The 20,806-nt window shown below is 42.4% G+C and overlaps 1 protein-coding gene across 1 annotated transcript in view; it reads right to left on the reverse strand.

Annotated features, from left to right (window-relative positions):
• Nucleotides 1-3,679: 3,679 nt before the first annotated feature.
• The window catches only part of LOC111873709 (protein gooseberry-neuro), a 48,140-nt gene continuing 31,013 nt past the window's right edge, over nt 3,680-20,806 (reverse strand). The window contains exons 4-5 of the mRNA XM_023868642.1: nt 7,776-7,972; nt 3,680-3,823 (exon numbers count right to left, since the gene is read on the reverse strand). Of these exons, the coding sequence (XP_023724410.1) occupies nt 3,680-3,823; nt 7,776-7,972 (341 nt within the window). The remainder of the gene's footprint in view (nt 3,824-7,775; nt 7,973-20,806) is intronic.

Below are 20,806 nucleotides of genomic sequence, written 5' to 3' on the forward strand. Positions count from 1 at the left end.
ACGCAGACTTCGAGAAAATATGTTGCATATATCACTTTACTTGATGTGTATTTAGCTGAAGGCACGGATACGTTACTGCACAGATAATCGCAGGAGTAAAGAATTATTATCGTTGCTTTTCGTTGAATATTCGTCATATCGAAAAATGTTTCGAACATAGATTATACTTAAGGTCTAAAAGTTCTTGACGATGATATATTAATACAATGATCAATTTTCTCGACATTAACCATCGTCCAGACATCCGGACTATCTCTATTTATTGCACCCAGCAGAGTAGGCTTTTTTCCTGTGGACGGAGACAGGGTCGTCTCCGAAAAGCCGCTTTAAATGAAAATTAGAATGCTGGATAATATCTAGAAATTCACCATTTTATAAATTGTATTTGCTTAGAACTACTATTTTGGGCTTCGTCCAACACAGGAGTTTCTTTTAAAACACTTCATTACGGAAATTGGCCTATTTCCGTCTTCAGGCGACAAAAGCTACTCCGATTGGCCCATCGATAAAGTTTCTCTCGAACTCTCTTAGAACACCCCGACTATACTTTTACTTCGTGAAAAGCACCTATAAATACATAGGCCTACTCCACTAAATATAATTTGTATTTGGTTCGAACGGGGCACGCGGTAGCGTAGTTGGTTGAGGCACTATGCTACAAGCCAGAAGGTCGCGGGTTGAAGTCTCGATGAGGTCATTGGATTTTTTTTTCAATTGACCTAGTCCTTCCGGCCGCACTATGGCCCTGGGGTCGACTCAGCCTCTAACAGAAATGAGTACCAGGAATTAAATAATTTTCCTGGGGAGTAAAGCGCGGCCGGCGCGTAAGGCTGAAAACCTTACCGCAATCTTTGAGCCGATTGTCTAGATAATGTGGGGCCCTCAACGTCTCACAACCCTGTGGTCCTTCACGGCCTGTTACAGGGATAGCTTTACTTTTTATTTGGTTCGAACCCCTGGGATGTATTTCAACCTTCACTCAATATACATCGCATGTTATTGATATACCCGCACATCTAGTGTATTTTGCCTTTATGGTACTTATGCCCTTTTCTATCTCACCAGTAGATTAAGAATTGTAATGCAAATCAGGATGACGTGGTATATTTACCCGTAATTGTCAGTGATTGTAGGAAACCCGTGGTGACTCCAGTTAGGGTCGCTATTGAGTCTGCTTCCCCAAACTCCCGCTGCAGCTGTCGTGTCGCAGTGCTGATAGTCCCCACTGACACCACTAGGTGGTGCTGAATACCCCATTCCGTGACTCATGACATTGCTATTCCCTTGTGTCGCGCTCGTGCACGACGGCGTTGACAATAATGTCGTTGTGACTGTGGAAGATGGCGTCGTCACGTGGTCCCCTATTTGAGTCGCCGACAGGGTAAAGTTCGATTGTTGTAGGCTAGTGGAAGTGATGTGGGACTGCTGCATGAGCGCTGAATAGTTGGCGAGTTGACTTCCGGTCCGTTGCCAGTTTGTATTTCCTACAACATTTCAGTTCAGTAAAGGACTTCAGGATGGTTGAGAGGTGAATATCAAAGACAGAGCTTTTCATCAAATGATGCTTCTTCATGTTATAGCGTTGGATGGTGTAAACTTTAAAGAACAGATTTTATTTCGTATAACTTCCGATAATAAATTAATGTCTATCTATCTGTCTATCTATCCAAGGGCCGCGCCATAGCTCAAGCGATTAGTCGCTGGCTTCCCACCGCGGCGGCCCGGGTTCGATCCCAGATCTGGTCAAGTGGGATTTGTGGTGGACAAAGTGGCGCTGGGGCAGGTTTTCTCCGAGTACTTCGGTTTCCCCTGCCAATCTTCATTCCATCAATTGCTCCACGATCGCCCTCACCTAACATCTGGGGCGCCAGAAGTGGCCGCAGTACAGAGACTTAGTTCCACCCCACTAGCAATAAAAAAAAAGTCTATCCATCCATCTATGGATCTATAGCCATTTTGTTGGAACTTGGCCGCTCTTTCAGTTTCTTAATCCTATACACAGTCGGTAGGACTCCTTGGATGGGGGATCAGCCCGTCGCAAGGCCGCTACCTACACACAGAACAACAAAAACAGATTAAACTTACACAGACATCCATGCCTTGAGTGGGATTTGAAACCACGATCCCAATGTTCGAGCGAGTGAAGACAGTTCATGCCTTAAACCGCGCGGCCACTGTCATCGGCTAATGCCTGTCTAACCTTTCTGTGTTTTCCCCCTCTCTTTGAAAATGAAGGAAATGGCTTTAAAACATACAGATTATTTTTAATAAGAAATCATTGATTTATTGCGAAATAATGTAAAACACCCACTGGTTATTCATTTCCTACTATCGCCCTGCCCTTCCCTCCATGTGTAGTAACGCAGACCTTCATAAGCCGTGTGTTACGACATAAGGTATTTAAGTTCTTACCAAAAGTTGCTGATTGAATTTAATCTTCCAAATTCAGTGACACGTAACTTCCTCTTTACAAAAAGGCAGAGTACACTCTTTTATTTTTTAATACATGCTAAATACGTATATAGCAAAATATTGGACAAGAAATATGTATTCTCTAAAATAAATTTCATACATAGTGCATCAACGTTTTCTTAACAGAACCGGAATGGTTGATTCGGTATAGCGACTAGGCTACTGGCTAGATGACCGAGGAATCGGGGTGCGATTCATAATATCCAGACCTGCTGGAGCCCACTCAGCCCCCTATGCAATGGATACCGCCGTTATTTCCCCTGGGGTAAAGCGTCCGGAGCGTGAAGGTTACTACTCACGCCCACCTAGTGGCGAGATCAAGTTTGGTGGAGTTATAATTCACTCCGCCACACATTTTCATGGCATTTAATTAATTCTGCTCTAAGATAACTATGCTGGGAAAGTATCTCGATTGGTCACGACCACTTCCTTCAAAATTCTTTGCAATTCGTTATTCATTCCATCAACCGACGGTATATAGTCTCGATACTGAAAGCATAATGAGATGTTCTCACGGCGGCCTATATTAAGATTACAGCTGAATTTCAGGCAGGGAGAATTGAATTTCTCTTCTCCAGAGCGTTGAATTCGGCTCTGGGTCAACACAGCCTCCTATCCAGCCGATAAGCGACTTCTTTCACTAGCGATAAAGTGGCTGGAGCCTAAAGCTGATTGCTCACCACCATCAAAACCCAACGTTAACAGTGTATGCAGTTACACTTCGATTACTCTCTGCGTCTTCATGGAGTGGTGCTTAATTGAGCACGGGGGTAAATTTACTTAACTGTTATTATAATTAGAGTAATCAAGTCAAGGAGGTTGAGGTGGGCAGGGCATGTAGCACGAATGGGGAAGAAAAGGAATGCATATAGGATATTTGTGGGAAAGTCAGAAGGAAAGAGACCACTGGGAAGACCAAGGCGCATGTGGGTGGACAATATTATAATGTATCTTAGAGAGATAGGCTGGGATGTTATGTATTGGATTGATCTGGCTCAGGATATGGACCAATGGAGGGCTCTTGTGAACATAAAATGCTGGGAAATTCTTGAGTAGCTGTACAATTGGCGGCTTCTCAAGAAGGGCTCAGCTCCATGAGTGAGTGAGTGAGTGAGTGAGTGAGTTGTTATTATCGTCATCGTCGGGACCGTCTTTACCATAATTTGTTTAAAGAAATGCAGATACCCATGTATATGAGCATCGTGTGTCAAATTGTACCTGAATTATGAAGTGTCATGACGTCACAGCTCGTGGCCGGGTATTGATAGCCAGGCACTGTCGCCGACAGAGGGCTGAAAGACGTTCCTCCCGTGTGTTTCCGCCATCTTGCACGTCGATTACTGAACCATACCTGCTGGAACAATCGATAATGAACGTCTTAAATACGATGGGTACTGCTGAACAGGTTGGTGCAGAGGTGCTGGATTCGAATCTCAGCCGGAACACCAGCTATCCTGAGTTTTCCTGACTTTTCTCAGTCCCTCCATGCATATGCCAGTATAGGACCTTGTTTAGGCTGTTTCAGCTTCTTTCAGCATCCTTTCCAGTTCATCAGTCATTCCATCAACCGACGCTATGTACGAGGGAGAGTCAGTAAATAGGTCACAAATGGAAGTAAAACAGCTGTAATGGACGTAATAGGTTTTCTGTGTATCACTAGGTAGCAGCACAGTCCAGCTTCATGACAGTCTAGGTAGCAGACGCGCATGCGCATGTTCAGAGGTTGGTTTCAGTAGCCAAAATGGCGATCGTACATGAGGAACGTATTGGCGAAGAGCAGCGTTTTTGTAGGCAAAATGACTCAATGTAAAGGATATTCATAAAGAAATGTTAACTGTTTACGATGGGAAGTGTTTCTCGCGTAAAACGGTTCACATCTGGTTCGAGTAACGCGACAAACGTTTCGTTGACAACGAAGAAGTTCAAAACGGAGGTGCAGAAGTGGCTGATACAACAGTCGAAACACTTCTATGCTGCGGGTTTCGAGGCATTGGTAAAGCGATGGGACAAGTGTTTTAAGTGTTGGTGGAGGATATGTTGAGAAATAAATGTTTTTATTCAGTTTCGAATATGACATGTTTTACGTTTTATATCCATTTGTGAGCTATTTACTGACCCTCCGTCTCCGTCTAGGCACTGATACCGTCGTTAAATGGCCCACATACACATATGGTAATCTTAGAAGACAGTAAAAATGATATTATCGGGAGAATATTAAGTTCCGTCTGGCCGAACCTGTTGCACAGTGCACAGTCATGGTATTTGAGAACAAGGCGACGATATGTACAAGTAACGACGACGCATTTGATGTTATGCAGATACTGAGAGCATCAATCTTCGTTTTATTTTAAGCCGCCTTTCACAAATTGAAAACAACCGATTCCAACCATAATATTTGTTGAATATATTTTTATAAACAGATTGTGATCTGCTGGGTTATGACACTCTGTAGGCTCGTAGATTGATGGTGACGTTTCGGAAGAACACGCTACCTCCAGCCTTCAGGGTTGAATTTTGTAGGTCAAGGAATTGCCTACGTTATTGTAGCCAGGTTGTAAATAAGATGGTCATGTGACCCTAGTGAGGGGGAAAGGAAATTAGCCCGATCCAGTTCAGTTGGAAAACGACCATTTCAGGGGTTATATTAGTGTTTCAGAAAAGCTGGAGAATGCAGTAGTGAGAAAGGTCAGCCCTTTCCAGAGGGAGGCAGTGTTGTTTCCAGGAGAAAAAGTGGGACAGTGAGAAATTTGGGGAAAAAACCCTTTTTAGGGCCTTACGGAAGTGAAATTTTAAAGCAAGAAGCCTGCACCTGCAGGCGGGAAACAGGAAGTGATGTCCCTTTTATCCGGGTGTGGGCGATCTAGAGGATTGTTGATTCAAAAGGGTTCTGACGATGGTGCATAGTACTCAGAATTACTGGGTTTTTGGACTTTGTCTATCATCCGGTATTCTAGAAACTAGAAAACAACGTTTCGGAAAGTGGATCTGTTTCCGTCCTCAGTTGCAGGGGGACATACCTACTCTGTTGGGTCCAGTGATTGAGATAGCTCTTTCCAAGGGACCCAACAGAGTATGTGTCTTCTCCCGCTCCTCTTGGGAAGGAAACAGACCCAGTTTCCGAAACGTTGTGTTTTCTATTTTCTAGAATACTGGACGATGGACAGAGTCCAAAAATCCAGTAATTTTGAGTAGAGAATTTGTTGTTCAGCTGGAAGTAACTAATGGGTCCTTGGAGGTTACTGCTTCCTCCTATGTTATTGTCATGTTACAACCAATTACAACACAAGTTCGTGATGTAGCGTAAGATTAATATTACTGTTCCTCATGGTTCGACATTGATAGTGTCATCTTCAGGGGTATATACTTATGATACAATATAGAAACTAGTTCAAGGCCTTGATCTTTGGTTGTGTACGATTTTAAGGCTCTTTCATGTTTGAAATCCTTCCCGATACCTTCTTATATATAATATACGTCTTACAGTACTTATATACAGTAAACCTTCGCTAATCCGGATTTAAATATGAAAAATTAATATTGCTGCTCACAGTTAAGTACATAATTTAAAAGGAAACCTGACATTTAGGAAGGCAGATGAGTCACGTGTCTGTTCAGACAAGTTGACAGTTTCTTCAAACCTGCATTATTACGTTCAGAAACAAGTACAACTTCTGAGTCCTCTACCGATGAATAAATGTATTGTATTTTTATAGTTTTTAAATAAAGGCCTTACAGTGATATTTTGTAATTTATTTCCATCAACACTACTTATATCATTAAATTTTCCATTTATTTGTTCTAAGTTTTTCTTTGTATTTCAGGGCTACCTTTTGTTTCACTTAATCCAGATTACCTCCCACCCACACAATTATTCCGGATAAGCGATGGTTTACTGTATTAATTTTACTACATGCAGTTGGCCGCGCCATGTTAGGTGGGCCCTTGTCGTCGCGGCGTGGCGCGTCCTCAGGTTACGGACAGAGGAGACGGCCTCCAGCTAAGGAGGGCATCTGCGAATATATTGAATAAGCAGTCGTGGGCATCCGACAAGGGGTGGTCCTCCTGGTTTGGGCTTGGGCGTGGAGCTAACAATTCCTCGCCGAAAAAAAATAAGCTTGTTACGAAATGTCAAAAAGGGCCTCAGACTCGGACAGATCCTTTGGATAAAGAGCCTACGCTAAGGAAAACGGACATGAGGTAGGACTATAGGAAGTCTGCATAGGGCAGGTTCGCTCAGGGCAGTTGCGATAAGTTAGATCTCGTGGGGGTACAGGAGGTCGGATGGAACAAGGATGGCACCGAACCAGCAGGTGATTTACATTTTTCTATGGAATGGGGAAGAAAATAATGCATTTAGAATATTGGTGGGAAAACCAGAAGGAAAGAGACCACTAGGAAGACCAAGACAAATGTGGGTGGATAATAGTAAAATTGGAGAGATAGGATGGGGTGGTATGGACTGGATTGATGTGGCTCAGGATAGGGACCAGTAGAGGGCTCTTGTGAACACGGTAATGAAACTCCTGGTTCCATAAAATGTAGGGAAATTCTTCAGTAACTGCACAACTGGCGGCTTCTCAAGAAGGGATCCAGGGAATTAGTAAGTTATGTGCAGTTCAGTGATATATATATATATATACCCAAATATTGTCTGTTTGCCTCCGCGGCCTGTTACAGGGATAGCTTTACATTTCTTATCATATGGACTAGATACAGATTTCGCAAAAAATTATCATTGAACTGCATATGGTAAAATTAATATACTCCTTGTAAGTTATGGTTTATATTATGTCTAGGAAGGTATTAGAAAATATTGTAAACATTTAAGATCCCTAAAATCATAAAAGAAATCGTAAGGTACATCAAGAATTTGTGTTGTAATTGATTGCAATAACGCTATGGATTATAGCGCTGCACAACTCAACGTTAAAGTTAAATTTGATTTTAAATTATTTTCGTGGTTTCCGTGGCCTATAATTTAAAACAGGAAGCAGCAAAATGAAACTGCTTAAGTAATATGAAAGTTTAATACAAGAAGTTTGATTCTTCATCCAATGAAACTTATTGAATTACACTTTCATATTCCATAAGCAGTTTTGTTTTATTACATCCGATTTGAAAAATATGGGCCACGAAAACCCCGACAATAATTTAGAATTTTCCTCTTCTTCAGGTAGTGGATGAGAGGCTTCCGCCATAAGATCTATAAACATTAGCTGCGGACACTTAATGATAGAGCACGCATAACTCGGTCATAACTGTCAACCTAATGCATGTATCTACTCTTGTTACGGGGAATTCACCTGTATCCTCGCTTCTGTGAGATCAGTTCTGTGGGCTAGTTCTTCGCGGGTGTAAACGTCCGGGTATTGTGTCCTCTGGAAAGCTCGCTCCAGCTCCTCCAGCTGGTCTCCAGAGAATGTGGTGCGGCTGCGACGCTGCTTCCTCTTAAGCGGGATCCCGGGTTCGGACTCCGTGTCGGATTCATCTCCGCAGCGACCTATACGCAAAAGTCAGCCTTATTACAATTCCTTCCACGAAACCAAAGCATAGAGCCACATGAAGATTTCCTTCATCTGGAGTGTAACGCTGTGAAACCTAGTGAAGATTAACCGACGTTTCGGGGCCATATATCGCATCCATCTTCAGGATTTATGAGTAAGTCGTGCAAGAAGCAGGTGACATGGAAATGTGTTTACTACCTGCTTCATGCCATTTTTTGCTTGGTTTACTCTTGGATCCTGAAGATAGAGGCGATATGTTCCTCCGAAAGAACTCTTGTCACCGCTGTGAGAACCTGAAACATATTAGCTTTACTTGTTTTACGACTTCGGTAGCTCAGATGATATAACATCGAAATCAAGAATGATTAATGAATAATGAATTGAAAAGGATGTGGAAGGAAACTGTCATGGCCTAATTTGAGGTACTATCCCGACATTCGCCTGGAGGTACTGCAGAAAACACAGTGGTGATCCGGCCGAGGTTCGTATCAGGTACCTTTAGGGTAAAAGTCAGAAACGTTCCTGCTTCAGCCATTTTGTTCGGTACTGTATCCTGAAGACGGAGGCAGTATGTTCGTCTAGGGCTAACGTTCCCACCTCATGACTCAAGGTACGCGGGTTCAAACCCGGCGGAGGTCGTGGAATTTTTAAGGGCGGAAAAATTCAGGAAACAAGTCCTCCGGGAGGAACTTTAAGCCGTGTGTCCCGTGTCGTAGATTCACGGCACGTAAAAGATCCTCATGTCTCTAGGAGACCTCTGAGCAAAATTAGGCAAAGCTTCCCACCCAAGTAGTTTCCAATTCCTCCGGTAGGTGGAGAAGTATCGGGGACCACTGCCAGAGAGGTGGCCGACCTCGTTGGCAGGATGGGGCTGATAACGAGCACCAGTACTGGAAGGGCATGGCGACTGGTAGAATATCAAATGGGGACGTACAATAGACTATTAGTCGCGGTGCATGGGGAAACCCACCCCTTCACAAATAATAATAATAATAATAATAATAATAATAATACCTACCAGACTACAATGAACCGCAACCCGTAAGACCACGAGATATGGCAGTAAAACCAAATACTCTGCTATGGCCGACATTGTCAGATTTCCCTTCCCCAACAGAGACACCCTTGTCTTCGTCTTATGAATGCAACGCCTTGCAGAGACAAGAAATGCTTACAAGATTTTAGCTGAGAACTAGATTGGGAGGGATTTCTTTGGAAGATCTATACATAGGTGAGACTCTAACCTATGTATTATCCTCTAACCGTTAGAAGATAATATTTTTGCATTTTAGAGAAATAATATGTGAAGAAGGAGATGGTGAACTTGTCGAATAAGCAGTCACGAACAGCCGACAAGGCGTGGTCTTCCAGCTTGGGGGTTGGGAATGTGCCCAAACCTTCGCTGTAAGACTCTATCACGACAAACAGTGTTACACAGGCCCTCAGAGTGCTCTTGTGAACACGGTAATGAACATTCGGGTTCCAGTAAAGACGAGAAGTGTCTTCATAATTTCAGCAACTGTTAGCTTCTCAAGCAGGATTATGCTCTCCGAGGTTGGTTAGTCAGTTGGATAAATAATTAGTTATTTGGTTAGTTAGGTGGAGATAAATCAGATTGAAGCAATTGATGAAGACTTTGATGAAGTTTTGGGCTCCATAAATCTCGAGGAATTTCTTGGTTAGCTGAGCTACTGTTAGTTTCTCAAGGAAGATTATGCTCCATGGAGATAATTGATTCGTTAGTTAGTTAAGGATAGAGTGGATTAAATTAATTCGGAATAGAGTTCCAGCGGGCTTTGTGAATATTTTAATTACTCGTAACCTTTAGGTTATATAAAATGCGTGGAATTTCTTGACTGTTAACTTGTTAATTACTTGGGGGTAGAATTTAAGTGGGCTCTCTGAACATGGTAATCAACATTAGAGTCCCATTTTTTTTTCCTTGGCACTACAGTCCCAGTGGGCCTAGGCCTACCTCCATGAACTTCTCCGTTCACTTCGGTTTTTCTAGCTCTTACACATTCGGTAGGACTCCTTGGGCGAGTGATCAGCTCGTCGCAAGGCCTCTACCTGTAGACAAACACAGAAAAACGCACACAAACATCCATGCCCTGAGTGGGATTCAAACCCACGATGTCGGCTTCCGAGGGAGCGAAGACATGGCCATGCCATACTTCAGCAGGTTAGTCGCCTGCTTTACACCGCGGCGGTCCGCGTTCGTTCCCAGGTCAGGTAATGTAGGATTTGTGGTGGACAAAGTGTCACTGGGGCAGGTTTTTGTCCGAGTATTTACGTTTTCCCTGCGAGTTCTCACTCCACCGACTGTTCCAAATTTATCGTCTATCATCCGGGGTTGGTAAAATAGGCCAAATAGTGGCCGACGTACCAAGTGGAGTCGGTCTCACCCCACCCAAAGAAAACGAACATATAATCTTTTCAAGGAAAGTCATCAACACTGAAGTTCTTCTGCATTTCCACGGTCTCGAAACATGGAGCTTTCTGCATAAAGTTTTCAGCTGCGTAGTCACTGTGAGAATGATTGAGGCCGTGGAGTGTTACATACTGCATGTGTGTGGGCTGGGGGCAAGTGATAAATGGGATGGTCTGTCAAACCGCGGGGAACCAATGTCTACAAGACGGTATGTAATATCTTCTGACAAGTGGTCCTGTGAGGATCGGCCGGCAAACACAGAAAGAATAGGATTCAGAGAGTGAGAGTTACATGATAAAAATAGAGAAATAATCCCTGTATACAACACGCCATAAGTATTCTTATCCTTAGGCTTAAATGAGTCTTATTTTTCTGTCATGAGTGTACCTCCCACCGCCCTCCCGCCCACAGGCACCCGAGCACCTCAACATATGTTACATAGCTCCTTTATACTCTTAAGAAGACTTCAAACTTGTTCTTCATTCATTTAAACTTTAATTGATTTCAAATCAACGTTTAGCTCTTTTTTGTAACATGTTCTTCTGTTATGTGGCACCGGTAGGCGTGATTCTTATGTTGCTGTGCGCCATTTGTTTTGTAGGAATAGCAAACTTCATAAATTTACGAAACATCTTGAGCCCATGTGTTACGAAATTAATATTGTAGCGCATAAGAGCCGTTTATAGGCAATGGTTCGGTGAGAAGTTTCCCGCGGCAACCGAAACGCATTCCACAGTAAAAGTGCTGTTGAAAATTGTGTTTTCTACTCTGTCCGTGCAAAGGGGTATAACCGGGCCAACCTGTTCCTGGGGGATATAAATAAGAGGACCTGGCCCTACAGTTTGGGGAATCTCTAATCTGAGACAGTAAAATGTGGTCGTGAGTCCCGCAAAACTCTGGCCTGAGAATGACTGCTTTGGCGACGTCCAGCAGCATTTGTAAACGACAGACCCATCCTCTCGTCAGAGAGGATGTTACATAAGGACTATAATCGCAAATTTTCGGTTGAAAAATTAAATTACTTGTCGTGAGTGTCAAGGGGCTTGTCGCCGAGAAGAACTGATTGGCGGTAAACCGCCAGTCGTAAAGTAACTTCGACTTTGACTTCGACTTAGGAGAAGAGTCGATTGGAAGGGAGCCACCGATCAGAGCGGACTTGAGCACAGAAGCAGAGGAATAGCCATTGTTAGATCCGTTGCTAGGAGACGTCTTGTAATAGACTGAGAACACTAGTCTGTGTGCTCTAGTGCAGTGCTTCTCAACCTTTATGAGACCTCGGCCCAGTAAGTTCTTTTTTTATAAGACGAGGGCCCAGTCCCAACAAATTTACTTGTAAATACCTATCCAATTTTGTTAAAGTTCATGCATTAAGCTAACATAATATTAGTAATTAATTATAGCATAATCATAAAAAGTATTAGTACACTTATGTATACGGTGTGGCATGTTGACAAACATAAAATTACATTTAAATTAGTTATCAATCACTGGACTAATGAAATCTTGTAGCATTTTGTAGTTTCCTCAGATCAACATCATTAAATTAATTTGTGCTAAATTTCATTGACATATCCCATGCTGATCACCAAAAACTTATGTTATTCAGCGTAAAATTGATTATTGTATTATTAAATTGATTTTAATGATGTTGGTTTGAAAGAAACGGCGGTAAGAAAAATATTTATGCATTGTGACTCACAATAGAAGTCAGCTGAGTAGGGGAAGAAGCAGAAGGATGTCAACTTGCCGGCGAAACACTTATTATCACATACACACGCCAAATAATAATATATGTAAAGTATGTAATTTGATAAAAAAAATGTATGAATCTCTCAATTCTAAACACTACTTCCAACACCAATTAATATTTTGATTTTAAAGACGCAGCACTTTAACACAGCAATTATAAGTCATTGGAAAGTTAAACTTAGTTTCTTTTATCACAACTGAGTTTGGAAGGTTTTAGTTAGGCTAATGAGACTTCTGTTTCTGTTTTCCGTCTGTTAACTTATTAATTCTGGGATGAATTGGAGAGCCAAACGGAGACAGTCAGAAAGTTGCAGGCAGTTCCTCTGTTTCGTTTTAAGCACAGTCATGGCAGAAAATTAAGTTCCACAAAGATATGTGGTGGAAAAACAAAGAAGAAACCTCGCTGATATTTCATGTAAATTTGGATATTCATTTTTCATTCTTATCCAGAATTTCGAATTACTCGTAGTATTAAAAGTACTTTCCAGTCCGATGATAATTCAGTAAGTTGAAGGGTTTCCTCATGGGAAAGGGCTGTCTCATTGTGTTCAACAAAAGGGTTCATAATCCACATATTTTGCCTCCGGGGATCCTCAGGTTCGGGATAATATTTTTCAAACGACATCTTTACTCAGTAAGATTTGAGGCTTTCACGGCTGTGACTATGAAGAAAGCAGTCTTCTCGGATTTGGCACCGTGTATATGTGGTGTTAACCGACGTTTCGGAGGAACGTATCGCCTCCATCTTCAGGGTAGAAGGAAAAATATAAGAAATCCGCAAGCGAAGAGACCGTGAGAACCGGTAAAAGCAGTCCTCCGAAACGTCGGTTAACACCACATATACACGGTGCCAAATCCCAGAAGACTGCTTTCTTCATNTATGCGGCTTGGTCACTGACATTTGCTACACAGATTTAGGTGTTCTGTGTCTGAGCTTCTCGTCACAAATATTGTTCTCCTAAGAATATTTCCACTATTAAATATTTATTCATGAAAAATGCTTAGAAAATGAAAATAACAAATTCCAGAAGAGCCTCTCTCGGCCCAGTATAATTGATGCCAGGGCCCACTACTGGGCCGCGGCCCGGCGGTTGAGAAGCACTCTTCTAGTGAACTGAAGTGCAAAATTAGCGATGGCGCTCCAATTAAGTGTAATTACGAGTTGTGTATTGAAGTGATCAGTAAATCGAGTATCCAATTCAAATCCCGTCTGTACTCGCTCCATGCACGTGACAATATTTAAACCATATGGCCAGTAGACGTTTCTTGTTTACAAGATATGAATTAAAGATCTTATTTCTAAATATAATTCGTTATTTTTTAAAGATGGCACTAACTTCGCCGACAAGCGGCGGTCGCTCGGTCGGTATAGTTTGCTTGCGGACTACAGGCTACGGAGTTTTTTATTTGTTTGAAATCGCGAAATAAAAAAGAATGTTTTGAAATAAGTGTCGCTCCATGAGAAGTGGACCCGTTTTCATTGCGGCATGGCGGGTTTTCGGATTACGCATGAAATGAATTGGTCTCCAGACATGACGAGAAGCTGCAAATGTATTCAGTAAGCTATTTCCGAGAGCCGACAAGGGGTGGTCCTCCAGCTGGGGGTTGGGTGGGGGCTAAAAACTCTTCACCATAATAAATCAAAATCTTACGAAATGTCACATAAGGCCTCGGCCTTGATCGGACTCTCCGGAACGACTTGATTGGATTAATCTGGCTCAGGTTAGCGACCAGTTGCAGGCTCTTGTGAACACGGTGATGACATCTGGATTACATAAAAGGAAAGAAAGTTCTCTAATAGGTGAGTCACTATTAGCTTCTCAGGAAAAACTCAGCTAATTATAAATACTATTGTTTAATATGTCCATCAATTGTATTATATACTTGTAGGAAACTTTCTTGAAACAGTACTGTACTGAACTTATCTGGGCTTCTGGGTTTTTGAGGTAAATTAAGGCGCTCATTAAGCGCTAAAGGGGAATTAATGAAATGTAAAAAGCTAGAGGTCTCCAGTTCATTTGTAGGTAATTAACACGGTGAATATGACACTCTTTGATTAATTACGAATTGATTAAAAAGCAATTGTCGGTGGTACCGATCTCAAGTACACCCGGAAATCTGTACACTTAAATTATAATTATGCCTATGGGCCTAGGCTACCTATTGCAGAGGTTCTCAAACTTTGTGACAACGCGACTCGCTCAAATGATACACAAATATACTTGACTTACCCCGTTATCTCTACCAGTCAGCGTAAATCAGTCCTGCACATTATAACGTGTTCCTGTTAGGCTGTACGGTGACAGCAGGAACCTAAATAGTCTTATAATTTTGTATGATCTGCTCTTGGGGGCACGCGGTAGCGTAGTTGGTTGAGTCACTATGCTACAAGCATGAAAGTCGCTGGTTCGAGTCCCGATGATGTCATTGGATTTTTTTTTTCAATTTACCTAATCCTTCCAGCCGCACTATGGCCCTGGGGTCGACTTAGCCTCTGACAGAAATGAGTACCAGGAATCTTCTTGGAATGTTCTTGGGAGTAAGGGCGGCCGGCGCATAAGGCTGACAACCTTACCGCCATCTATGAGCCAATTAACTAGAGAATGTGGGAGCCTCAACGTCTCACAACCGTATGGGCCTCCGCGGCCTGTTATAGGGATAGCTTTACCTTTTTTATGATCTACTCTTTGTGTTTTCGAGAATTAAGGGAAACATTAAAGGTACAAAACTGGATGGTAGCAAACATTCTCGAGGAGATTACTGCCTTTCAGCTGTGGCGCCATGTAGTTTTGTAAACAGAGAACTAAGTAATATTGACGCCCACAGCCATTAAAACTTGAAATCTCAAAAATTTTCTGATCTGAATTCTGTCTAATAGCTATAGACATATTCTTTTTTTTCCCCCTCTGAAGTTTACGTTCATATACAGTTATATTTCTTGTACATAAAGAGAATATTTGAACCTTTGAGGGATGAAATGTTTGGAGGCTGGAGAAAATTACATAATGAGAAGCTTAATAACTCATACTCCTCGCTATATATTGTGGCGTGTAGATTCAATGCTGGGCAACGGCTGCGAAATAAGCAGCTATACAAGAGCCGCTGCTAAGTAATGGTTCTGTAAACAACGGCTCTTACTAGGTAATGGCTGAGTAACAATCACGTGCCCCTCCCAACAGACCCGAACGCAGCAGAGCAGTTGTGCTTTCTACGCACGCGGTCCATGTCGAGATGTAAGCAGGACAAGTCTATAGTGCATTCAGTTGCTTGGTGAGTGAGTCAGAGGGTCTCCTGCGGTTCAGTCCTTGTGAGCTGTTGCTGCTAGAAGCTGGTAGCTGAGACACGGGAACGTCCGCCATTGGATGCCGCTACTGAGCAACGGCTAGGGAAGACTGAGAAGGCTTTGTGTGTTAAACTCAGTGAGACTATCGTAGTTACTTGTAGTTACGTTCTGTAAGTGTTCAGTAAATACGATTATCAATCCGAACCCCCGTCTATAGTCACTTGTACACGCGATAGTATTATTACTATCATCAAGTCAAGGAAGATGCGAATGGCAAGGTATGTAGCATGCATTGGAGAGAATAGACTGCATACAGGGTTTCAGTAGAAAAACTTGAAGGAAAGAAAGATTGGGAAGATCTAGACTTGGGTGGGAGAATAATATTAAAATGGATCTTGGAGAAATAGGATAGGGTATAGACTGGATTCATCTGGCTGAGGATAGGGACCAGTGGCGGGTCTTGTGAACACGGTAATGAACCTTCTGGTTCCATAAAATATTGTGAAATTTGTTAGTATCTGAGCGGCTGGCAGCTTCTCAAGAAGGACTGAGACTATACATACTTCATGAATGATGAAGTTGAGAGGATTTGAAAGGAAGCGGCTATGACATTATCGAAGCACTATCCCTGCAGTTGGCATGAGGAACTGGCGAAAACCACGAAGACCCTTATTCAGGTCGGCTGGTGGCCCGGCTGAATCAGAACCGAGTAACTCCCGAATACTCACGAGGAGCCATTCCCACTGCGCTAACTTGCTCGGTTCCTACACGCTTGTATACGCCTTCATATGTTTATGCTTAGTCACAGGACCAACGCCACTGATCCTTACAGTTTTCCTTTTATTGTGGTAAGTGTGGCGGGCTATATTACCGACCGGTCGGCAGGATTAATGAGGGAGAGTGTCGGGGGAGTGATACCTGCAAAGACACCGCACATCTGCTAGACAGACGGACACGTGCTGGAATGTAGGAAAGAGAGAGGGAATCCGGTCCGTGGGCGTGAACATCATTACCATAATAAACTGGCAGTAATTAGAAGTGGAGATAAAACTTGTTTCTTAGCATCTTCATACTGCAGAAACTCACGATGGGGCAACGGTTGAAAACATCTCTGTTTTGTGGGAAATTATATCTTGTAGTCTGGTAGAAGTTTGCAAGAATTTCTGCATTTTTGCAGGAATATACTGCATATATTTTCAGCGTTAAAGGGTAAGTCGGATAAGTAATCAGGGAGCAGATGCTTCTGTTTATTGCATGAGTCTTGCTTCCTTACATTGATTACTTTCCAACCCTGATGATAGGGGCAGTACATTCATTCGAAACCTCGGCAAACTTCTAGCGGACTTAATTACGTCATGTCATCGCCGTAAGACCCTAAAACCTCACACGTTTTGTATTATTGGAGGCAGTTTTTTTTTATTTCCGCGCGTTTTAGTGTATTGCATATAATTTATTTAAAATACTGAATTCTAATCTCGAACGTAGCATCGACTGGCCTCACTGAAGTCAAACTCAATTATCTTCCTTCCCAGTACTTTCTTATTTTGTCGTATAAGGTTATCCGGTCATCTTATTCAACGCTAGCAGTTGGTGCACTAACGTTAAATAAAAGCACAATAGATCATTGTTGTTGGTCGCGGTGCAGGGGCCGGATTATGGCCCACCCCTCGTACATACATGACTTTAAATAATTTAACAAATAATAGTTTCTTTGTAGCCGAACCCGAAGTTTCGACACAGCTAATAAGAAAACCCGCCACTGGACACGATCCTGAGCCAGTTACATCCACCTCCCATCCTCACAACCTGTTTCCCTAAGATACATCTTACTAATTAACTAACTCTCTGGTAGCAGAACCCGAAGGTTCAGCACCACTAATACCAAAGTCCGCCACTGGACACGATCCTGAGCCAGTTCCATCCACTTCCCATCCTCACAGCCTGTTTCCCTAAGATCCATCTTACTAATTTACTGATTCCTGGCAGCAGAAATCGGAAGGGTCAACACCGTAAGGCGTAAGGGTTCAGTTGGAAAAAAAAAAACATTGGTCGTGAGCCTCAAGGGGCTTTACAACAGAACGAACTGATTGGCGGTAAACAGCTAGTCGTAAAGAACTCTAACTCTGACTTCACCCAGCCCCATTGTAACCTCCCAGATTTCACTACCCTAACAATAGTGGGTGATTTGTATAAACCGCGAAGTTCCTTGTAATGCTGTATTATAAGTGATTCGTTTCTTCCACCTTATGACCAATTATTTCGCTGTACATTTGGACCTGAATTTTTGCTCTTTCCCCAAAATAAGGAAACATGTTTGAACTAGCAGTACAAAATAACTAGCAAGATTATTATTTCACATAGCTTCAACCTGTAATTTAGAGGGGGATTTGTGTCTCTTGGTACTTAAATAACAATACATTTTTTATTTAACCTTACTGTTAACTTTAGCAAGAACGTAATTCAGATTTGCTGTCGTTATTCTCAAATACTTAAATACCAGCTACTGTGTTAATAGATAGCCGATCACAGTGGCCCAGTGGCCGCGCGGTCTAAAGCATGTTCGCTCTTTCGAACACTTGGATCGTGTGTTCGAATCCTACTTAAGGCATGGGTTTTTGCCTTTATTCTGTGTTTGTTTTGTCCTGTATACGTGGCGGCATTGCGTCGAGCTGATCTCCCGTCCAAGGAGTCCTACCGACTGTCTAATATTAAGAAACTGAAGTGAAAAGAATTGTTTCACGATGTCCTATGTTCCAAAAAGAGCAAGAATGAAGACAGGTAGGTAGGTAGATAGGCAGGCAGACAGGCAGGTGTGAATAGATAATAGGCATATTTACGTCGCGGTGGAGTTGTTAGCGTCGTGGCTTTACTTAGTCCCTCCACGTGTGCATCGGGGTAGTTTTCTAATCAGATTCACATCTTTTCCAACTGATTATTAATTATAATTAATAATCAGTTGGAAAAGATGTGAATCTGATTAGAAAACTACCCCGATGCACACGTGGAGGGACTAAGTAAAGCCACGACGCTAACAACTCCACCGCGACGTAAATATGCCTATTATCTATTCACACCTGCCTGTCTGCCTGCACAGTGTCAAGTTATAGGGCGAATAATTATTCGCCCTATAACTTGACACTGTGCTGCGCAATCTGATCTACAGATCGTTAAATAAATCATAAATAAATATGAAACTCAATATTAATTTTTGCATTAATGTTATTTAGTGTTCCTGTTGAAGGTGTCATACTTAAACACGGAATACTTTCTGATTAGAAATTACCAGAAGTTGCTTCTGCACTATGGGGTTTCTGCAGAATAAGGACGCATGAGTGGGATGCCGTGTAAATAATAAAACTGACTGCTCGGATGCAGTTGTAATAATTAGATTCTTTTTTCTCGGTTATTAGAAACACATCCCTGTACTTCAGCGACATCTCGACTAGAACAGTTGAACCACTAACTTTCAGTAATAAATTATGGATTTCGGTTCTTTTGTTTTCTTTCTTTATTGCGTACACAATGTCCATTGTTGGCCCAGAGAACCAGGTTTGGTGTTTCCATGTCATGTCAACTGGCAGAAAAGTAATAACACAATAAGACAGTTACACATTGTCGTCTTTCGATATTTTCAAACTGAAATATTGAAAGCATTAGTGTACAGAAGTGACACTGGAATATTTAGCCGTTCTCGCCTCTGTGGTCTAGTGGTTAGAGTTTCTGGCTACAGATCCAGAGGTCCGGTTTCAATTCTCGACTCTATCAGATTTTCTGAGAAGTAGTGGGTCTGGAACGGGGTCCACTCAGCCTCGTGATGATAATTGAGGAGCTATTTCGAGGAAATAGCGGCTTCGGCCTAGAAAACCGAGAATAACGCGCCGTGGGGATTCGTTGCGCTGACCACGCGATACCCTCTATCCGCTAAATTTGGCACTAACTTCGCCGACAAGCGGCGGTCGTTCTGTCGGTATAGTTCGCTTGCTGACTCAAGCCACGGAGTTTGTTATGCTGTATCAACTACTCGTTGAGGACTAGCGTCTTCTCGTGGAGTGGAGGTTTGTGCGCCTGAGTAATTAGGAGGGCTATGCTGGCGGGAGCTTAAGCTCCTCGTTGGACCACCCATGCCAGCCAGGTCAAAGGGTGGGGTCAGACAAAGTGGAGGAGGAGAGTTGTAGTGCCAGTAATGAAAAAGAAAGCTACTGACAATTTGCGACGTTGGTGGTGGCAACAAGGTTGGATAATATATTTCTGACTTCAGGGTGGGAACTGCGGGGGTCCCAATACGTCTTTTAGAACATTTTTCTTTAGAATTTATCGATGGGCATATAATTGTATTACATTTGATTGACCTATTGGTCTAGAACTTTACATGATACGTATATTTCTTCATTACTTATGCAAATAATTTTCCTGGTAGTATAAACCTGTTGAATTAAAGCTAGAGAATATATCGGGCTAATACTAAAATTGGGTATTAGGTTGTGCAGTGGGATCAAATAGCTAAGGATAGGGTTCAGTTGTGGGCTGATGTGAGCACCGTAATAAATCTTTGGGATCCATTAAAGGTGAGGATTTCTTGACTAGCTGTGTGACTATCAGTTTCTTGTAAGAGACTCTTCCTTATGGAATTAATCAGCCAATTATTCATTCAATTAATTTCGTGGACAGTCAGTCATCTAGTCAGTTAATCGGTCCGTCAGTTAGTCCGTTGATCAGTTATTAACTTCTCCGTCAGTAAGTTAGTTCAAGATTGTAATCGGTGAAGTGAATTTGTGTGTAAAACTGAGGTTCTCGCAGCGGTAACTGTGGAGAGTACTATCTTTTGAGATGTGTGGCCTTAACAGTCCGATAGAAGTGTCCAACGTTTCGGGAGAACCTACTGCCTCCATCTTAATTAACTTCATGGAACTGAGTCCTTCTAGAGAAGCTTCCAATCCCGCAGCCACTCAAGAACTTCCCAACATTTTATGGAACCCGAAGGTTCAATACCGTGTTCACAGGAGCCCTCCATTGGTCCCTATCCTGAGCCAGATCAATCCAGGTCATACCACCCCATCATATACCTCTAAGATCCAATTTAATATTATCCACCCACGTACATCATGATCTTCCTAGTTGTCTCTTTCCTTCTGGAGTTCCCACCAATATCCTATATGCATGCATTTCCTCTCTCATTCGTGCTACATGCCCTGCTCATCTCATCCTCCTCGACTTGATCATTCTAATTATACTTCGCGAAGAGAATAAGTTATGAAGCTCCTCATTGCGCAGTTTTACCTGCATCTTACGGATATTAAGATTCACTACGAGGCTCTGCTTCTTACACCCTTCTTGCCGGTTACGTGCTTGACTTACACTTAATGGCCG

The sequence above is a fragment of the Cryptotermes secundus genome, unplaced genomic scaffold, assembly GCF_002891405.2.
Source record: "Cryptotermes secundus unplaced genomic scaffold, Csec_1.0 scaffold31, whole genome shotgun sequence".
NCBI lineage: Eukaryota > Metazoa > Arthropoda > Insecta > Blattodea > Kalotermitidae > Cryptotermes > Cryptotermes secundus.